The sequence below is a fragment of the Anguilla rostrata genome, chromosome 5, assembly GCF_018555375.3.
Source record: "Anguilla rostrata isolate EN2019 chromosome 5, ASM1855537v3, whole genome shotgun sequence".
Taxonomy (NCBI): domain Eukaryota; kingdom Metazoa; phylum Chordata; class Actinopteri; order Anguilliformes; family Anguillidae; genus Anguilla; species Anguilla rostrata.
The window spans coordinates 8,578,449-8,596,927 of record NC_057937.1 but is presented as its reverse complement, the minus strand read 5'-3'; the positions used below and the strand labels follow the sequence as shown (position 1 = coordinate 8,596,927).

At 46.6% G+C, this 18,479-nt stretch overlaps 1 protein-coding gene across 1 annotated transcript; it reads right to left on the bottom strand.

Moving 5' to 3' along the window:
- Window positions 1–7: 7 nt before the first annotated feature.
- On the bottom strand, window positions 8–18,283 carry osbp (oxysterol binding protein). Its single transcript, XM_064334971.1, has 16 exons — window positions 17,921–18,283; window positions 16,875–17,045; window positions 14,167–14,375; window positions 13,655–13,820; window positions 12,347–12,458; window positions 11,610–11,790; window positions 11,199–11,307; window positions 10,070–10,127; window positions 9,742–9,909; window positions 8,833–9,078; window positions 7,081–7,201; window positions 6,668–6,771; window positions 6,451–6,546; window positions 6,112–6,299; window positions 5,576–5,805; window positions 8–3,228 (listed from the first exon to the last, which is right to left on the bottom strand). Exons 2-16 carry the CDS (start codon window positions 17,006–17,008, stop codon window positions 3,086–3,088), a joined length of 2,265 nt encoding a protein of 754 aa, XP_064191041.1. The 5' UTR covers window positions 17,009–17,045; window positions 17,921–18,283; the 3' UTR covers window positions 8–3,085.
- Window positions 18,284–18,479: the final 196 nt, after the last annotated feature.

The window sequence follows — 18,479 nt, the reverse complement described above, 5'->3', positions numbered from 1 at the left end:
ACATGGCAACGTTCTTTCATCTTTTATTATCCCATCTCTCATCATCGTCATGTAATATACACTCAGAATAACCTGTAGTCAAACAGGGAGACAGAGAGAGACAGACAGAGAGAGCCAGTGACAAAGCTGCAACCCCATTGTACTGCAAAATAATAAAAAATGTTTAAAAATAATGGAAATCAAAATGAAAACACAACCTGTAAACACAGAAAAATATTGTTACAACAGTATAACAGCAAAGAAAAAGCCATTTGACTGCCATTGTACAAAGAAAACTGATGTTGAATAATTAGAAATTAAAATGTTTAATTTAGTTTAATTTCAGAGAGGAGCACTCAGTTTTCTGTAAAAAAAAAAAAAAAATGCCCCAAATTTTCTTTTAAAAGGTGAAAAACAAGACCAACAGAGAAGATGGGGGAAAAAAAGATGAAAAATCACATCCTTCCCAAACATCATTGACCATAATCATTATTCTTAATCGCTTGATATATACACAGATAATTGCAATAACTGTTTTGTATTCTTGTCACCCCCCCCCTTCATTTAAGTACACTTGAAAAGAAAGAAAAGGTTTTGCTTTTTTTTGGGGGGGGGGGGGGTGTCAGGGGGCAGGGAAATTGAACAGATGTGCACCCCACACATCTCTGTCCAACTTTATTCAAGTTGTCTCGTGACCCCACACAGGCTTGCATATGCTTGTATACACAGAAACATCTATACCATAGTGTACAGTGGACAATTTCTGCCCCAGTCATGATTAGCTTCCCCCACCCCTCATCCAAACCAGAGGAAAAAGGAGGAAAGCAGCATTTGCGGCCATTTCTACTGACCGACCTGCTGCTAGCATTTTACTCTCTGCCTGTCTGCTGGGTTTTTAGAGCAGAGCTTCAGACCGATGTCACCTGTCCACACACTGGAGCCAAACGGAACCTGAGCTCCCATTAATTCACAATACAATACAGCCGCTTCCTCTGGTTCGACAGGGGGATGTGACACAAGCCTCAACACTACTTTAGCTGCGTCAGTTACTATACTGGCCCTGCCGCAGGGCCTGGCTCACTGTGAACGGTGCACTTCCATAACATGCTGCACTGAACACTTGCTGGGTTCAGTGCGACACAAACGCCAAACTACGCCAACCTCCCTCCTGCAATACATGGTAACGCCCGCTAAACGAAAAAGTGATTTAAAAATATATATTCTACCATATTCTATTGCTAAGTTCTCTACATAATACATTTTGTGCTAAATCCTTCATTTGAGACCGGTATCGGCTACAGTACGCCACACACGTGTAGCAGACGGCTGACTGAGGGACAGCAAACACGGAGAGAAGACCCTTCATTAAAGGAGAAAAAAAAAAAAACTCAACAAAAAAATACATCAATTAAACAAAAAGCACATTTTGTGCTTTTTTCTGAGGATTGATAACAGCAAGGCTCATCACCCATGGGTAAATGCACCAATCAGCACAGAGTTGAACCACTGATATTATACCACTATTTAATTTTTTTTTGTTTCCTTTTAAAAATGAACATTAGTGTTGTCTCAGGAAATAACAGTTCATGTTGCAGTGCACTAGGGACCATGGTCAAAATGGGCCTAGGCCACTGACATTTAATGTAAGTGCTGAATCAGCATATCCATCCAGTCATCATCACATGGTGGGGGGTGGGGGTGGGGGTGGATGCATCTATGGATCCAGTGATAATTCAGCAGTCTGTGCTTCCTCTTACATGCAGATACAGAATTAACTAGATCTGACACAATATTTCGATGTGCAAAAGTCCTGTCCAGTCATCCTTAATCAACAAAATGCCCACATTTCATTGACACCCAACTCTGTTGCAGTTCAATGCAGCAGTCACCTACCTCTGCACGGATATTATAATTTCATTCATTTACCATCTGACAAAGCTTAAAGTCTTCAGATACAAAAGCTGCTATTCTAACATGGAGACAGAAACATCGTCGTTGCATTTATTTCAAACTCCCTTGTCCATCGAACACTACACCTGGTGCAGAGCTGAAAGTTGAAACTAAGCTTAGCAGCCGATAATTTCAGACATGCTGAATTTTGCGCAAAAAAAAAAAAAAACTGCAAGGTTCAATCAAGACCCTTCAATCAAAACGACCTTGGTTCTGGATGCAGCATGGTCAGTGGTCGTGGCTAAAGGTCCAGCTCAGGTTCGAGGTGCTGGATTATGCTAACACAGTCTGGGCGCCAGTGACCTGGAGGCTTCTGAGGAACCAAGCTGGGGACGCGGGTCACCGCACACCACATCTCAAGAGAACGAGTGGGTGGAGCCCACAAACGAATGACACTGGGTAGCAACATACGCATGTGTTCTAGAGCGGCGCGTCAGTGACTCGCTGTAGCGCTTGACTGTTCCGTAACCCTGGGTGAAGAACTTCTAGAACTATGCATTCCAAGAGCCAAGACAGAAGAGAACTGTACAGTGGTGCAATGTACCAATGGGGTCAGCTGACGAGACATCACAAGCACTCGATGCGCTCACACTCCAGAACGGCGTTTGTGAAACACAGTAAAGACGAACACATCCCTACCACAACTGCCTCCCCCATTTCAAGTCCGTGACCAACAGAAAAGGTGCGACGGTGAACAGGTAACCCACAGGGATTAGTGTGATTGGGGTGTATGTGAGTAGTTACATTAATGGTCTCTGTTTTAAAGTATTACATTGCTAGCAATTAATAACCACACCTTATCTGATATTATATATTCTCAAGCTCTGAGGAGGAAGAGGAGGAGAGCAAAGAGTGAGACTACGACTGGGTAATTCATAGTATAAGTGTGAGGTGGGGGGGGGGGGGAAAGGTGATATCTAAAATCGATGAAGGCATTAAGCGGGTGCCCCTCCCCCATTTGCCAGCTGGTTGTGCCCACCCTCGGCGTCTTCCAGCCGAGAAAGAACAATTTACTGACGCGGAGGGGGTGGGGTGGGGGCGGGTGTTTTTAATCAGAACTGATTGGGGACAGCTGCCCCGTTGCCCTCCCTGACCACAGTGGGATGAGAGCAGGTTACAGTGTACGGGCTTCTCTCTGGGGAAGGTTCCGATCGGGTCAGAATATATCTGGGCAAGCCTCCCAGCTTCCTTGCTCCTTGGCTTCCCAGTAGCCGCCCTTGTAGATGTGCGTGGCCTCCCCCGTGGCGGGGTCCTCGCACCTCTCGAACCACAGCGCTTTGTAGCTGTCCTGGTGGGTGCCTGAAAGAAAGAGAGACAGAAACGGGTCATCCTCGATCGCACCTCGCCGCCGGGAGGTCAGGAGTCGACGGCGGCCACCTCCGCACCACGCCAGCTACCGCTAACATTCTCATTACCACGGCAACCTGAGGAAAAGTCCAGAGAGTCCCGCTAGTCCCTCTGGATGAGTAGCGCGGGTTGGTAAACACCTGGGTTACGGATCACATGCTTTTCTTCTTAAAACACACACATCACCGTTTCTTAAGGGTGTATTCCCACAAGGATCAACGTGTACCAGCGCCACTACTCCTAAGGATAGCTAGCCTACATAGCTGGACGGGTGTCTCTGACCTGTAAACCACGCACTTAACTGAGCGGTCCACAGGGGAGACCCATCCACCTGTACCCTCAGGTAATGAGCACTGCCTAAAAAACATGCTTTATTTTTCTGCATGCTGTACCCCAGTTTAGCGCATGGCTTTGGCCAGGTGTCATCAGACCTGACACGCTGGGTGGGGGGGGGGGCATGCAAAGGTACAGCTGGAACAGTCACCCAGAGGAAGAAGCTACGGCAGCCCTAGTGGCAAGAGAGGGAACGGAAAGGACGGATGAAAACGGAGAGCGGGAGAGGAGGAGAGGGAGTGAGAGCTACTTGCTTTTCACTGAGTCTCCGTGAGGGCCTTCTGAGCAATCCACTGGCCATGGAGCAAACAACGAAAACGAAAGAACGGAGCAGAAACAAAGGAACAGCGAAACAGGTTAGAATGAGTGTCGTGAGGAGGAGAGAGCGAACATAGGGGACGACGGAGGTGCTGTCTCTTTTTTTTTTTTATTAAAGTGAGACTGGAATATGTGTCAGCAGGACAAGTGGCCAATCAAGGACTAGGGAGGGAGGTGAGGGAGAATGAAACAGAGGTTAGACAAAACATAGGGTAGGGGACAGACAACCAAAAAATTAGGGTTAGGCAGAGTTAACAGAGTTAACAAGAAAGGATGGAGACCGAGGGAGGTAGGAGGATACAGAGAAGAAGGGTGAAGTTGGCAAAGTGAAAGTAAGATAATAGAGGGATGCAGACCAAATTAATCGAATGTAGAAAAAAAACACTCACAAATGGACTGAAAACAGAACAAATGTGACAAGACAGAAACGAAGACAAGAGCGAAGATTTTCCCCCTAAGGCGAGTCTCAGACTCCTCTCCACTTGGCACATGCTGTACACAGGAGGGCGCCAGCGCGAGGTGTGTGAGGAAGCAGCCGCAGGCCACTGTGGTCATGTGCACCCACATCAGCAGAGCAGCAGCGCGTGTGAGCAGCATCAATCCAGAGCTGGGTCAAACCATTACATGGAACAGCTCCTTAGGACACCAGCAACATTCCTGCAGATCACTAAAAATACAAAGACTTTTTTTTTTTTTTTTTTTTTTTTTAAACAGAATTTAAATGATCAGAATTCAAGTACATAAAATTGGTATTTGACCCAGATCTGGTGTGTGTGTGCGCGTGTGTGTGTGTCACGCGTGTTGGGGAGCATGCAGAACTGAGAAACAGACAGCGGGACTAGGTGGGGGAGAGAGCAGAGTACTTGCTTTTCAGAGGCGAGTCAGTAATGGAATCCTCAATGACGGCTTGAGGGAGAGACGGAGACAGACAGATGAGCGAGGGATGGGAACACACAGAGAGAGAGAGAGAGAGAGAGAGAGGGAGAAACGGGGAAGGGCATCCTCCCTCTCATGTAGACGCGAACAGAGAGAGGGGGCGAGACCCTGTAACTCCACCCTTTCCCATCACTCTTGTAGGGTGGTTTACAGAGCTATGCCCCTTTACCAGGGCCCCCAAAGGAAAACAGGCTGCCCACGAAGCTGACAGGGAGTCCTACAAGATTTCATAATGAGACTATGGCCCAAACAAGCCGTAAGACGAGACAGCAAAGTCTCCATTTTATCGCCCCCACCCCCTCTCGTCCTGCTCACCTCCCTGCCCACCCCCCTGCTCACGCCCTGCCCACCCCCCTGCACATGCCCTGCACCCCCCCCTGCTCACCCCTCTGCACATGCCCTGCACACCCCCCTGCTCACCCCCCTGCTCACGCCCTGCACACGCCCCTGTTCACCCTCCTGCTCACCCCCTGCTCACCCTCCTGCCCACCCCCATGCTCACCCCCCTGCTCACCCTCCTGCTCACCCCCCTGCTCACGCCCTGCACACCCCCCTGCTCACACCCTCACCCCCTGTTCCCTCACGCCCTGCACACCCCCTGCTCACCCCCCTGCACACCCCCTGTTCACGCCTCCTGCTCACCCCCTACTCACGCCCTGCACACCCATCTGCCCACCCCCCTGCTCATCCCTCTGCTCACCCTCCTGCTCACCCTCCTCAGCAGAGTTGGCGGTGCGGGCGGCCTCTCTCTCCCTCTCGCGGCGCACGCTCCGCTGCTTCTCCTCCAGCCGCTGCTTCTCCACGTTGGCCTCCTCCCAGCGCCCGTCCTCCATCAGGCGCTGGTCCGGGCGGAGCCGGCTGTCCGTGGGAGCCACGCCCTCCTCCGGCTCGTTCAGCGTCAGGGCCAGAGAGGAGAAGTAGTACATGGTCTCAGCACCCTCCCTATTACAGAGAGTGAGAGAGTGATATACATATATATATATATAAAATAGAGAGAGAGAATGCATGTGTGTGTACATGTGTGTGGGCGTGCGTGCGAGAGAGAAAAAGCACTGCATAGAGAGGATATTAACTGCACTCCTGCATTATGACAGCACTCACACAGTCCTGACATGCACACACACGCACATGCACACACATGCACACAGACACAGACACAGACACAGACACGCACACGTACACACACACACACACACACACACACTTGCACACACGTGCACACACACACACACACACACACACACTCACGGCAGCGGGTTCTTCCTCCACAGCTCCCTCGCGCGCAGCGTCTGGTACACGGTCTTCTGCTTGCCCTCCGCCCCGTTCTCCCCTCCTCTGCTGCTCTGCATCACCCGCGAGAACTCCATCTTCTCGTCCCACGTGCCCGACAGCACGAAGTGAGCCTTGCCCTCCTTATCGGCCACCACGCCCGTCACCTGCAGGGCGGGGGAGGGAGAGACGGCAGCTACACACACGCCGCTGGAGCAGGGGCGCGCGGAACCGCGCTGTCCGAAGCGCAGCCGCCGCAGCCGTCGCAGCCAGAGCGCCGAGCGCGGCGTAACCAAGGCGAGGACGCGCGACTCCTACCTTTCGGGCCACGTCTCGGGAGAAGTAGCTGTAGGGGGCGAACTTGAGGTGGCAGCGGTCTCCTGTGCGATGATTCACGATGTCTATCTCTCCGGACTGAGAGGGGGAGAGGGGGAGAGAGGGAGGTGGGTAGAGACCATCATTAGCGAATAAGATCAAAAAGAGGCAGAAAGAACAGAATCTCTGTTTACGATGTGCTCCAGGCCTCCTCCCTCACCTGGTCAATCCACAGCTTTCCCACTATGATGTTATGGACAGTGGTGGTGACCTTCTTCCAAGTGTAGTGATTGTTACTCTTCTCAAATATACAGTGGATTGAACCTGGAAGTCACAGGGACAGGGAGTTCACTTTTGCATGCAGAAACAAATGAAAGTACGTGATCAGTAGAGCTTTTTTAAAACTCCATCGTTCCTCCAATTTCTCCAAGTGGTATGACTGACATCCTCCTGTCTCGCAAGAGATTGGATGGACAAGTATAACCTCGCCCCCAATCTCACATACAGGCATGATGGAAAAATATAACCCCTCCCCCTCCAATCTCACCTAGAGGCATGATGGACAGGTATAACCCCTCCCCCAATCTCACCTAGAGGCATGATGGACAAGTATAACCCCTCCCCCAATCTCACCTAGAGGCATGATGGACAGGTACTTTCCCCGGAACTTGCTGGCGACGGCAATCTCCTGCCTCAGGGTCCAGCCTCGTTCAGAGATCACGTGATGCGCTGCTGCAGGTGGGTGGTGACTCACCTGTTGGGGGGGGGAGTTAAAACACAAAATGTTTACTAATGAAGCTTCACACAGTATCCATAATTACATCTACATTTCCTAGGACTACTGATCTCCAATTCCTATGAGAATCAGTGTGACATGGATCACAATCTGCCTCTCAAACTAAAAAGAAATGTAAAACAAAAGCGTTTTGACGAAATAGTCCATTTCTGCTGAATGGTAATCCGTGAAATAATCTAAACTAATCAGCACTTTCAGAAAGGCCCCATCACCACCATAGAAATCTCTTGCAATTACAGATGTCGCACTCTAGATGGCAGTGTTGCACTGAGGCTACCCGCGTCAGACTGACAGCACTGCAGTGCTGAACCAGAGACTGTAAAAAAAAAAGTGCTGAACACCGTTCCCACTTCCTTGTCACATGACGGCTGTCACGTTGGGCAAAACTCAAGATTGCCAACCGGATCTTAACAGCTCATCCTGTTCAGGGGCCACTACACAATAATACATTTTATTTATTTAGCGCTTGTCCCACACTCTATGCACTATACAGAACATGAAAACAATCACAATATAATCATACGATTAAAATGCAATTAAAATTCACACACAGTAATCAATTACCGTAAACACAGCCATACTAGCATTAATACAACAATTCATAATACAGTGAAATCAAGAAATGCTGTACAAGCAAAGGAATACAGTGTGACTGAGGTAGTGCAACTTCTCCTAAAGCCATAATGACCTCTTGGAAAGAGGAGTGAAGACTGAAAATAACACAGTAGTGTCAGCCTTGCTTGGAGGTGCAGAACAGGATGCAGGCAGCTGAATTCTGCACTACCTGCACCAGTCTAAGGAGTCTGGAGAATCTACACGTGCTCACCCCAGTAGTGTTTCTGAGAAGGGCAGTACTGACACCACAGTAAAAGGCATCACACATGTACATCACAGCTAGCTGGTAATCACTTGTAATACCCTCATTCCTAACCCCACCCCCCCCCACCCCCACTCTCCATGAATGTAATCCTTTGACAGCTGGTTTATGTCATAGCAATAGTTAGTGTGCATAATCCAGTGGGGGCTTAGCTATGCTTTTGAAGACTCAAAAGATCACAAGCTGTGACATTCACATCAGAATTCACACACTACATATTTCTGCCACTGACACAGGAAAAATATCCCACTCCACCCCCCAGCATTGATCTCCTAATCTGCTAATAGTCAGCAGTCTTCCACTCTCCCTTACACACCTCCTCACACACACCAGCCTCACCTACTCACAGAGACCCATCTAACGCTCTCTCACACACACACACACACACACACCCGTCTAACTCTCAGACCCATACTCACACAGACCTGCCTAATTCTCACACACACACATACAGAGATCCGTCTAACTCTCTCTCACACACACACACCCGTCTAACTCTCAGAACCATACTCACACAGACCTGCCTAATTCTCAAACACACACATACAGAGATCCGTCTAACTCTTTCTCACACACAGAAACCTGTCTAACTCTCTCTCTCACACACACACACACACAGAAACCCATCTAACTCTCTCTCTCTCTCTCTCTCTCTCACACACACACACACACACACACACAGCCCCCGCCTCGCCCCCTCCAGCCTGCTCACCTGCTCGCACAGAGACCGGTAGCCGCTCTCCCGCAGCCGGTCCAGCTCGAAGGTCTCCCCCAGCAGGGGGTTGAAGGGCTTGCCGGTGCGGTGCACGGTGGTGGAGTAGGACGAGACGGTGAAGGCCGCCACGTAGCACAGCTGCTCCAGGGCGCTCTGGCACTTGGCCCCCTTGTCCAGCAGCTCCGAGTACTCCAGGTCCTCGGAGAGACGCTGCAGCATGGAGATGGGCTCGTTAAAGTTCACCTGCGGGACGGAGAGAGAGAGAGGGGGGAGGGGTCAGCGTAACGCAGACGTGATCCGCTCACATAAACAACCGCAACCACATACTGGCAGTACAGAGAGGGATGGGAAGGGCACATTACTCACAGAGAGATAAAAGAGAGGAAGGAGAGTGGAAGGGGGGAAGAAAGAATAAAGAAGGAAAGAGTGCACAAAGATAGGAGTAGAGGACAAATACTTTCAGGAAGGGATGATAACAGTTCAGCGATTAACTGTTAATCATTATTAACTGTTAATCATTAATAAGAATGTCGGTCGATTCATTTTATCGATTAAACAGTTAAATTTCAATAAACCATTTCAATGAATAACCAAACATTGGCGATAAGATTTTACATTAGCGAGACGTTTCTCCGTCGTTGGACACAAATCTGCTGGGACTGCTGGAAAGCTGACGAGTCACGGTTCTCACGGCTAAATACACAATGCAAATCCCGTTTTAATTATTGTTTGGGCATGTCTTAATCCCTCTCTGATATACACAACTCGTTAATTGGTAGGCCTATTTTGAGTCACTCAAAATATAGGCCATATAGGCAAAGTAGATTTTAAACATACCAGTTAATCATTATCGATCAATTAATGGGTGACGACAACCAATTAAACAAAATTTGCATCCCTACTTACGGGCATGGGGATCTTGGACAGCTCTTTGCCGATGCAGTTCTTCATGATGCTCCACAAGTTGAGGGAATAATTTGGCTTGTCGGGTATACGAGCCCGCCTCTTCCTCACTGGCTCCACCTCCTGGGACTGAGGCGACTCCGGATTGGACGCCAGGGACTGCTCGTCAAGCTGCACCACAGCCAAGGAGGGCAATGGAAGTCATGACCAGGTGTCACTTTCATATGAATTCTTAAGACTCAACACAAGATGCGCAATTGAGAGACAGTTAGACATAGGCCCAGCATGCATGCACACAGGAACACAGACACAGACACACACAGTGACTCACCGACTGGTCATCCATTCCAATCTCGCTGCTGATACCACTGATATTACTGCCGGACCTCCTGGAGTGGAAGGGGGATGGGGGGGTGGGGGGGTATTTTGGGGAGGACAATGGCAAGGCTGAGTCTGACAATGTTCAATATTGACACTAATGAGTTAGCACTAAATTATGAGCTTCCAAGACGAGCTCAAATGCAGTGAATACTAATTTATATCTGTGTTAATAGATACAAATTAATATGTAACACGTCTAAAACACTGATATCTGACGCTTCATCTATGGGGCACCTAACATGAAGAAGAAACAAAACGCAATAACTGGGTCACGATTTGAGGCACTTTAAAAATAAAAACTTCTTAAAACTTAATTGTTATAAGACCCAATATTATTTAGGTTAATAAGTATGTGCGCATTGGATTGGCTTATTCAATACATCTTCTAAAAACACACTTGCAAGAAAGAGATTCTTTTCATTGTTGAGAAACACAATTGGAATATGCATGACGTAAGGTTCATAAAGAAAGTACGTAAACCTTTCTTTACAGTAGATCCTGTCATATGCTACATCATGCCCACTGATTTCCAAAGACGCCTTCAGAACACTTGCATTCGGAGGGTTCTGAGGTAGTTAAAACATTTTTTTAGCAGCTCCTTTTAAGGCAGGGGTGTCAAATTCCTGGAGGGCTGCAGTGTCTGCTGGTTTTTAGTGCGTTTCGCCGCAAGTGATTAATTCAAGTCAGTTATTGGCTAGAGCCCTCACACCTTGTTCTCAAGGCTTTAAGTGGCTGCTGATTGAATGGAAATCATAAATACCCACAGACACCACAGCCCCCCAGGACTGGAGTCTAACCCCCCTCCCACCCCCCCCGGCTCTAAGGTTTCATTCATTAGCTGGGTTTGCTGATCTCGCATTCTACTTCCTGTGACTGGCGATGCGTAACACCGCAGCACAGGATGGTGCACCAATGTTCTGTGCTCCGACTGCACTGGCGAATCAGTCATTCTTAACTTCAGTCAGTTTACTATGTTTGAGTAGCCGAACACAGCTCAGATTTATGTTGGAGAGAAACAGTCAAACACGAGCACGAGAGAGAGAGAGAGAGAGAGAGAGAGAGAGAGAGAGGGTACCGACTTGTGGTACTTGGGGTCGGCTGGTACGGTGATGAACTCGGCCACGTCTTCCATCGCGTCGAAAAACTCATTTTCGTCATCCTCATCGCTGGCGTCCCCCTTCACAGAGGCTGAACCTGAGAGAGAGAGAGAGAGAGAGAAACACAGGTGAGCCCGGCACAGGTGACACAGACAGAGTGAGAAAGGCAGCAGACGATGACACAGACCAGGCCAGTGTCAGTAAGACGCAGAGATAGAGCGATGACGGATCGAAGACCCAAGGCCATGTGTCATGTTAGCGCCAGAGATACTGAGCCGAGCTGGTCTGGCCGCAAGGGTGACGGCAGCACAGGCCCCGGGCAGAGCTAGGCCTGGGGGCTAGCAGGCGGGTCTGAGGGTCGGTCTTCTGCTTGCCACCCTGGCTCTCCGCGGCGCTGGCCCTGCGAGGCGGGCAGCACGGTGGCCCCTCTGAAGGCCCGCTCCAGGTGGTTGTGCTGCTTGGCCAGCTGCTCCAGGGTCTCCTCCAGACGCACCCGCTGCTCCCGCTCCGCCTGCAGGGCCTTCTGCCAGCGCTTGCTGTGGGCCTGAGCCAGAGCCAGGAAGTCCCGGCACGCCTGCAGCAACCACAGACCCGTCAAACAGCCGCATCCAGGACCGCATCAGTCCTCACACATCCAGGATCCCAATCAGTCCTCACACATCCAGGATCCCAATCAGTCCTCACACATCCAGGACCCCAATCAGTCCTCACACATCCAGGATCCCAATGAGTCCTCACACATCCAGGACCCCATCAGTCATCAATAAACTTGTGAGAGCCACATCAGAGTCCATCGCCCAGGGCTGTTGGTTAATGACTGCTTAAGTACTTTATAACAGCATACTGACACCTCTTGCTTTATAATTATATATGTATTACAAGCTCTCTGGCTTTAATCATAAGTTGCACCTGTAGGGGTACAGAACGGTATGTTCCAAGTGCAAAGCAGAAATGGCCTAATGGTGAGTGTCCTTCAGGAGGGCAGGGGGGAAGAACAATTAAATGTAACTAATAATGCTAATCATTTTCAAATTTCCAGCTCCATTTTCAAGCACTACTGAATTTTTCTGCTAGGGGAACACAATGGCATGTTGTCGGCACTTAAATTTTAGGTGAAGGTGGAGACTCACGTTTATCATGGCATTGGAGGTGATCCGGAACAGCGTCGCCCTCTCCGTTACTTGCCGAATCTTGTCGCCGGTCTCTCCTCCGAGCCGCACTCCCTCAAGCTCCGACAAAGATCTGAACAAACGGTCACATCCAGGGTTGGGGTAAATTCCGAAACGTGGAATTGATTCAAATACAATTTCTGAATCGAAATTGCTTTTAAATAAAAGTAACAAAACACTCCAGGAAGCAAAACAAGAATAGGAATAACAGGAACTAGAACTTAATTCAATGACATTCAAATAAATTCAACAAAACCTTGGTCAGATTCATTTTGAAGAATATACCTCTATCAGCTTCCTAAAATATTGGTCCACTTAATGATGTCATAGCAACAATTAAAATAGATGTAAAATATCCAACAGTGAAAACTTATTTCTCGTCTTTTAAGCAATGCATTATGGGAAGTTCATTTATGTCAACAAAATTGAAACTCGCATGGACAACATGCAAATCATCCTTCTAAGAAACTGAACACGGTGCTTCTAGAAAACAAAATTCATTTTTTTGTAACAATGTGTCATTGATATCACACAGCATTGTTTAAAGTGAACGTTTAAACGTTCCATTTCCTTTCATTCAAATTCAACATCCTGCCACCTATTTCGACTCAAAATTAAAAAATAAAAACCGAGTTAATCAGTAATCGTCAATTCAATAAAGAACCGCCCCAAACATGGTCACATTTTTCCATACAATACAATTCTGCAGGCCAGAGAAAACGATCCAGATGAAAACAGATTCCCCTCCAGACATGAGCAAATGACTGGGAGTACCACTCACTCATTCCAGTTACTAGACCTAGGTCTGAACACAAGCACAACTGTCATACAATTAACAGCCCAGACATGTGACTACCATCATCAGTATCATTAATAAATTCCCGCCAGACTTGAGTGAACAATCAATTCTATTCAGATAAGTGCAAAACATAAATGTTACTTTTGGGTCTCATTAATTCCCTTCAGTCTAGAACCAAAAAGATAGCTAAATAATCTCTTGATACAAAAAACAAGTATCAGACGGGGAGAGAGAGAAGCAGCAAGAGAGCAAATTACACCTTCAGAAAATAAAAAGGTGCAAATGAGGGAAACAAAGCATAAGAGAGAGAGAAAGAAAGAGAGAGACAGAGAAAGAGACAGAGAGACAGAGAAAGAGACAGAGAGACAAAGAGACAGAGAGAGAGAGAGAGAGACAGAGAAAGAGAGAGAGAGACAAAGAGAGAGAAAGACAGAGAAATAGACAGAGATAGAGACAGAGAGAGCACTGACCTCTGTAGGGCGGAGCCATGCTTGGCGATGAGGTCATTGCAGGTGCTCAGGTCCTCCACCTTGCTTCCCAGAGTGCGTAGCGTGGACTGCACCTCCGAATTGCGGGCTCCCCCACCCTGTCCCGAGGGAGGCGGTGAGGACGTGGAGCAGTCATCGCCCGAATCATCTGCAGAGATAGGAAGGGGGTGGGGAGAGAAAAGGTCAGTTGGGCAGCGGCAAATTTTTTTTTTTTTTAAATGCTTCCAATGACTGATCAAAGTCACTCAAGAAACAAAAACGAATTCACGAAAGCAGGTGGCTTATCGAAGCACGAATTTCAAAACCAGTTTAACAGAGGGGCCTAATCAGCGGCAGCTAGAACACACACTCCCACGCCGCTTTTTAAAAAAGCTTACTGCAACACAGCTTCAAGCAACTTTGCAATGCAGGCAGGCATGCAATGGCAAAATTAAACATTGTGTCTGAGATCTTTCAATCTCGCACCGAAGCACGAGACGCACAGGTTCACGCACCAGACTCGGCCTGCATTCGCACCGCCTTCGCCTTGGCCAGCTCCAGAGCGGTGATCCACCTCTGCCTCTCCACCTCGGAGCTGGCCTTCAGGTGGTACGTCTGCGCGCCGCCGTTGGAGATGACGAAGTTGCACGAGTCCTCGACCGCGATGTTCGCCGTCGCCAGGTTGATGGTGCCTCGACACGTGTGCCCCATCTCCGCCTGCGTCCTTTTGAGAGTGGGCGCAGGAAGGCGGAGATGAACGAAAGAAAGAGCAAGGAGGAGGTAAGAGAAAAAGGGGGAAAGAGGGGTGGAAAAAGAAGGAGAAGTACAAGAACAAACAAAAAGAGACGGTGAGAATGGGGTAGAAAGAGTGTCAGCTTAGGTACATACATATTTAGCCTCCAGGATTTTGGCATCACTGGGTCCAACAAAAACAACTGGTCTAACTGCCTTTGAAAACATTGAACGGATGACATGAGCAATTCTCCGAAGGACTATTGTGTGCATTGTTGACCGTCCTAATTACAGTATCTCTGACTGCTGTGTAAACAAAGCTGTTTTCTCTCACTCACGTGCACAGGGAACTGAAAGGTTAATCAATAATTGAAAGCACTCTGACTGACGGCTGAACGTTGCTGCTTCAGCACCGGCATTATAGTTTTAGCCAAAATGCTATAGAGCACTCAAATTTCAAAACCAGTTCAACAGAGGGGCCTAATCAACAGTAGCCACAATACACACTCCCACACCACTTTAAAGCATCAAGCAACTTTGCAATGCAAGCATGCAATGCCAAAATTAAACATCATGTCTGAGAACTTTTGATCTCACTTTAGTTTGAACTGAAAATGTTGCACACACTGTATGCACACACTCAATCTGTTAAAATCCCAATGGGGAAATAGGGGACAAAAAAAGCATTCTGTGGATTGCGACAGCTACTTGAAGCCCACTACACAAATGATCCAGTGCCACAATCAATAATCCTCCCCATTGGACATTTACCCACATCTTCAGCCAATAACAACATCTGATCAAAGTAGTCTGACAAAAGTAGCCAATTGCAGGACACTCAGATACACAAGAAAAATGGACAAACGGTACCTGCCGTAAACGGTAGTCCAGCTTTTTCAAGTAAAGAGTAAACAACAACAATAACAACGTCAAGTTCCGTTGTTTGAATCCTTCTGGGTAAAATGAAGCCACAATTTAGAAAGTTTTTCTTTGGCCATTTTGGCCGAGTTTAATGTTACCTAGCTTGCTAACAGTACCAGCTGACTAAGTCGACAGATCAAGCCTAACGCTAGTGATGACAGCACCGAAATGAAGCACCAATATCTGTGTAACATTTCACTACATTTCAGGCATTTAGCAGATGTTCTTATCCAGAGGGACTTACACAACTTTTACACAGCAACACAACTTTTACAAAGCAATTCCACCCAGCAGGTACTGGTCGTATGAAAACCGGTGTCACAATGCTACCAGGTTTCAGTACCCAACCCTGTTCATGACTCAGATAGCTACATGACTACAAGGTAGGCCCTAAAACCTGAGACTACTATAGCAGGCTCCGGCCAGCCCGGGGCTTGCTCTGCAGGGCTGCAGCTAGGTACTATTGGAGTCCTTTTGCAACAACGTTACACACAGCGATAAAAACGACCAGGCATACAAGTAAGATACATGAAGGTCAATTTCACTATTCAAGGCCACTTAGGTAGAAAAGTGCTTATAACCTAACCATTTCGTTTTGAAATATTGATATTCAAATTATATCAGAATGTTCAATGTTTAGGAAAAGTAACGGGGGAGCCATATGGATTTTGTAGAATTAATTGTTTTTCTTAGTGACAACGGTCAAATTGACTGCTGGGGCATTCGATGGTTTGCTACTTTTTAGTAAGGCTACCTTGCAAATGGCATATTATTACATCAATATCAGCTAGGTCTATAGATCATCTACTGACATACAAACAATTAGTAGGTCTATCATGCATACAATAACCCTTTAAAAATAACGATTGTAACATACATACTGTAGATGGATAAATAGATAGAATACTTCATTACCACCATGAGGAAATTTTTCTAGCACCATATAACATTTACATTTACAAACCAACTTTTATTCAAAGAAACATACAATCATTTAAACTGGGGGGGGGGGGGGGGGTTAATAAATAATACATACAAAATGTACAAATATTTAGGCCTACTAAATAAATATTTAATTAATTGTATTTAAATGTACTGCTCATAGCTCACAAAGTTGAGCCAACTAAGTAAAATAGTATACTTTTTTTAACAAATTAATGTCATAATAATAATGAATTTGATTTGTAATTTGCTTTTCATACACCCAAAGACCTGGATGCAGACAATTGTTCAAAGATATAGTGTAGTAATTTTAAACTAATTTAAGATCATTTCCATGATAAATGACAAGTCATTTGAAACTTTCAGAGACGGAGCTTGAATGACCACATTCTCTTCAGGTGGTAGCTAAGATGAAAAAACACAATGCCAATTTACATGTAACTTGGCTTCATTTTGATGTTAATATTTTTAACGGCAGGCCTAGATTTTGCAAGTTTTTTGCTGAGATATAAGACTACAGTGACAATGCACTATAATAGCTAGCTAGTCGACATTTTTAACCTACGCTGGTCTAACATGAATGACGTTAGTTGCTTTAACTCACGATAACCGCAGTCATCATAAATACCTGTAGTAGGACAGCAAGCCGTTGCTCAAGACAAACCATCGTCTCTGATATCCCTTTATGTAATTCGTCCATTTGAAGAGCCAGCCTTTGTACATGTCTCCGGGTGTCGGAGTGGACGCCTTGGGCTCCGACATTACGACAGCCCCTGGCTTCACGTTTCTAGATCAGGGCCTGAAAGCAAAAACATAAATGCGACATTAAATAATAGTACTAGAATTTAGATAAGATGACACTCAATTATACAATTGACTGTGTACCGGTACTGTAACGTAACTAATGTGGCCAGAAAGCTAGCAACACAAGCCATAGCAGCCAACGATAACTAGTAATACCGGTAACCTAGCCAGCTCATGTGATTGTTGAAGTTTAGCATTAGCTAGCTGCCAAGCCAAACAGCTATCCAATGATGATACAACATTTAGCTAGCTGGGCAGGTAAGCTACCTAGTTACTCGTGTAGATTTATTGGCTAGCTAAGTCATTCGCGTGTCATTTCGTTAATAAAGTGTCGCACTCTGGAGCCACACATATTAAAAAGCAAGTATGTAACAACAACAAAAATGCTAACCATTTAAGCGTTAGTTCTACCACAAAGTGTTCTGCTAGCAGACATAGCTAGCCAAGTTTTATAGAGTAGTGAGGTCACTGGCTAGCTGGAAAAATTGCTACGTGGCCATACGTAGCATAGCAAAGGTTGGCTAAGTAAGCAGGCTACTTCGAGCAAACTAGCCAGACTATAGCTATACTAATAATTCCAAATTGTAAACAACCAGGATACATAAAAAAATTTTAATTTAAAATGAGTGACACGTTACGTATTGAGCTAATTAACATTAGCAACCATTAGTGAAAACACCCGAACACCATCACAGTATTTTCGGCCTTTCTATACAACACCACACTGCTGCAAAGCCTGGCCCTACAGTAAGTCGTGACACCCAATTCACAGCAATGACAACCGAATCTTCCTGGTGAATTACCCAGACATCGATCATGCAGTGTGTACGGTTATTTAAACACCCATAATAGTAATGAGATGGTACGTACGCGCGTGGTTTAAGGAATGCGCCCTTATCCGACCTTCGTGCAACTTAAAAACCCAATGTCATTAAAACAAACAAACAAAGGTAATAAAAGTCCCAACAGTTTCTGACTGTCATTTCAGCGACTTCGTCTTTCGACCCATTCGAGCTAACGCTAGCTAGCATACTAGCTACCGGGCTACATAAACGTTAGCTACGAGCATGATATACCTAAACATCGTCATCCATATGTCTGACACCGTAGAAAATGCGACCCTTGAAGCTAGCCTCCTGAATAAATGTATGGTGTAGTATGCCAACCAATGTTAGTTTTAAAAAATGTAGCTAGGAACCTAAATCAGACCATAGCTGAGCGAATTACACCTCCGCCTACCTCTCCGACTCTCCCCCCTCCAACAAGGAAGTTAGCTGTCTAGCTAGTTCGTAGTTAGCATCTGACTAGCGAATTCTTTTTTTTCCGACAGGAGAGGAGGGGAGGGGTGGAGTGGGCATTGTAACCTCAGTCATTCTTCGTAACAAGCAAAGCTTGTTTGGTGGCTACACGTAAATAAAGGCGACACTGA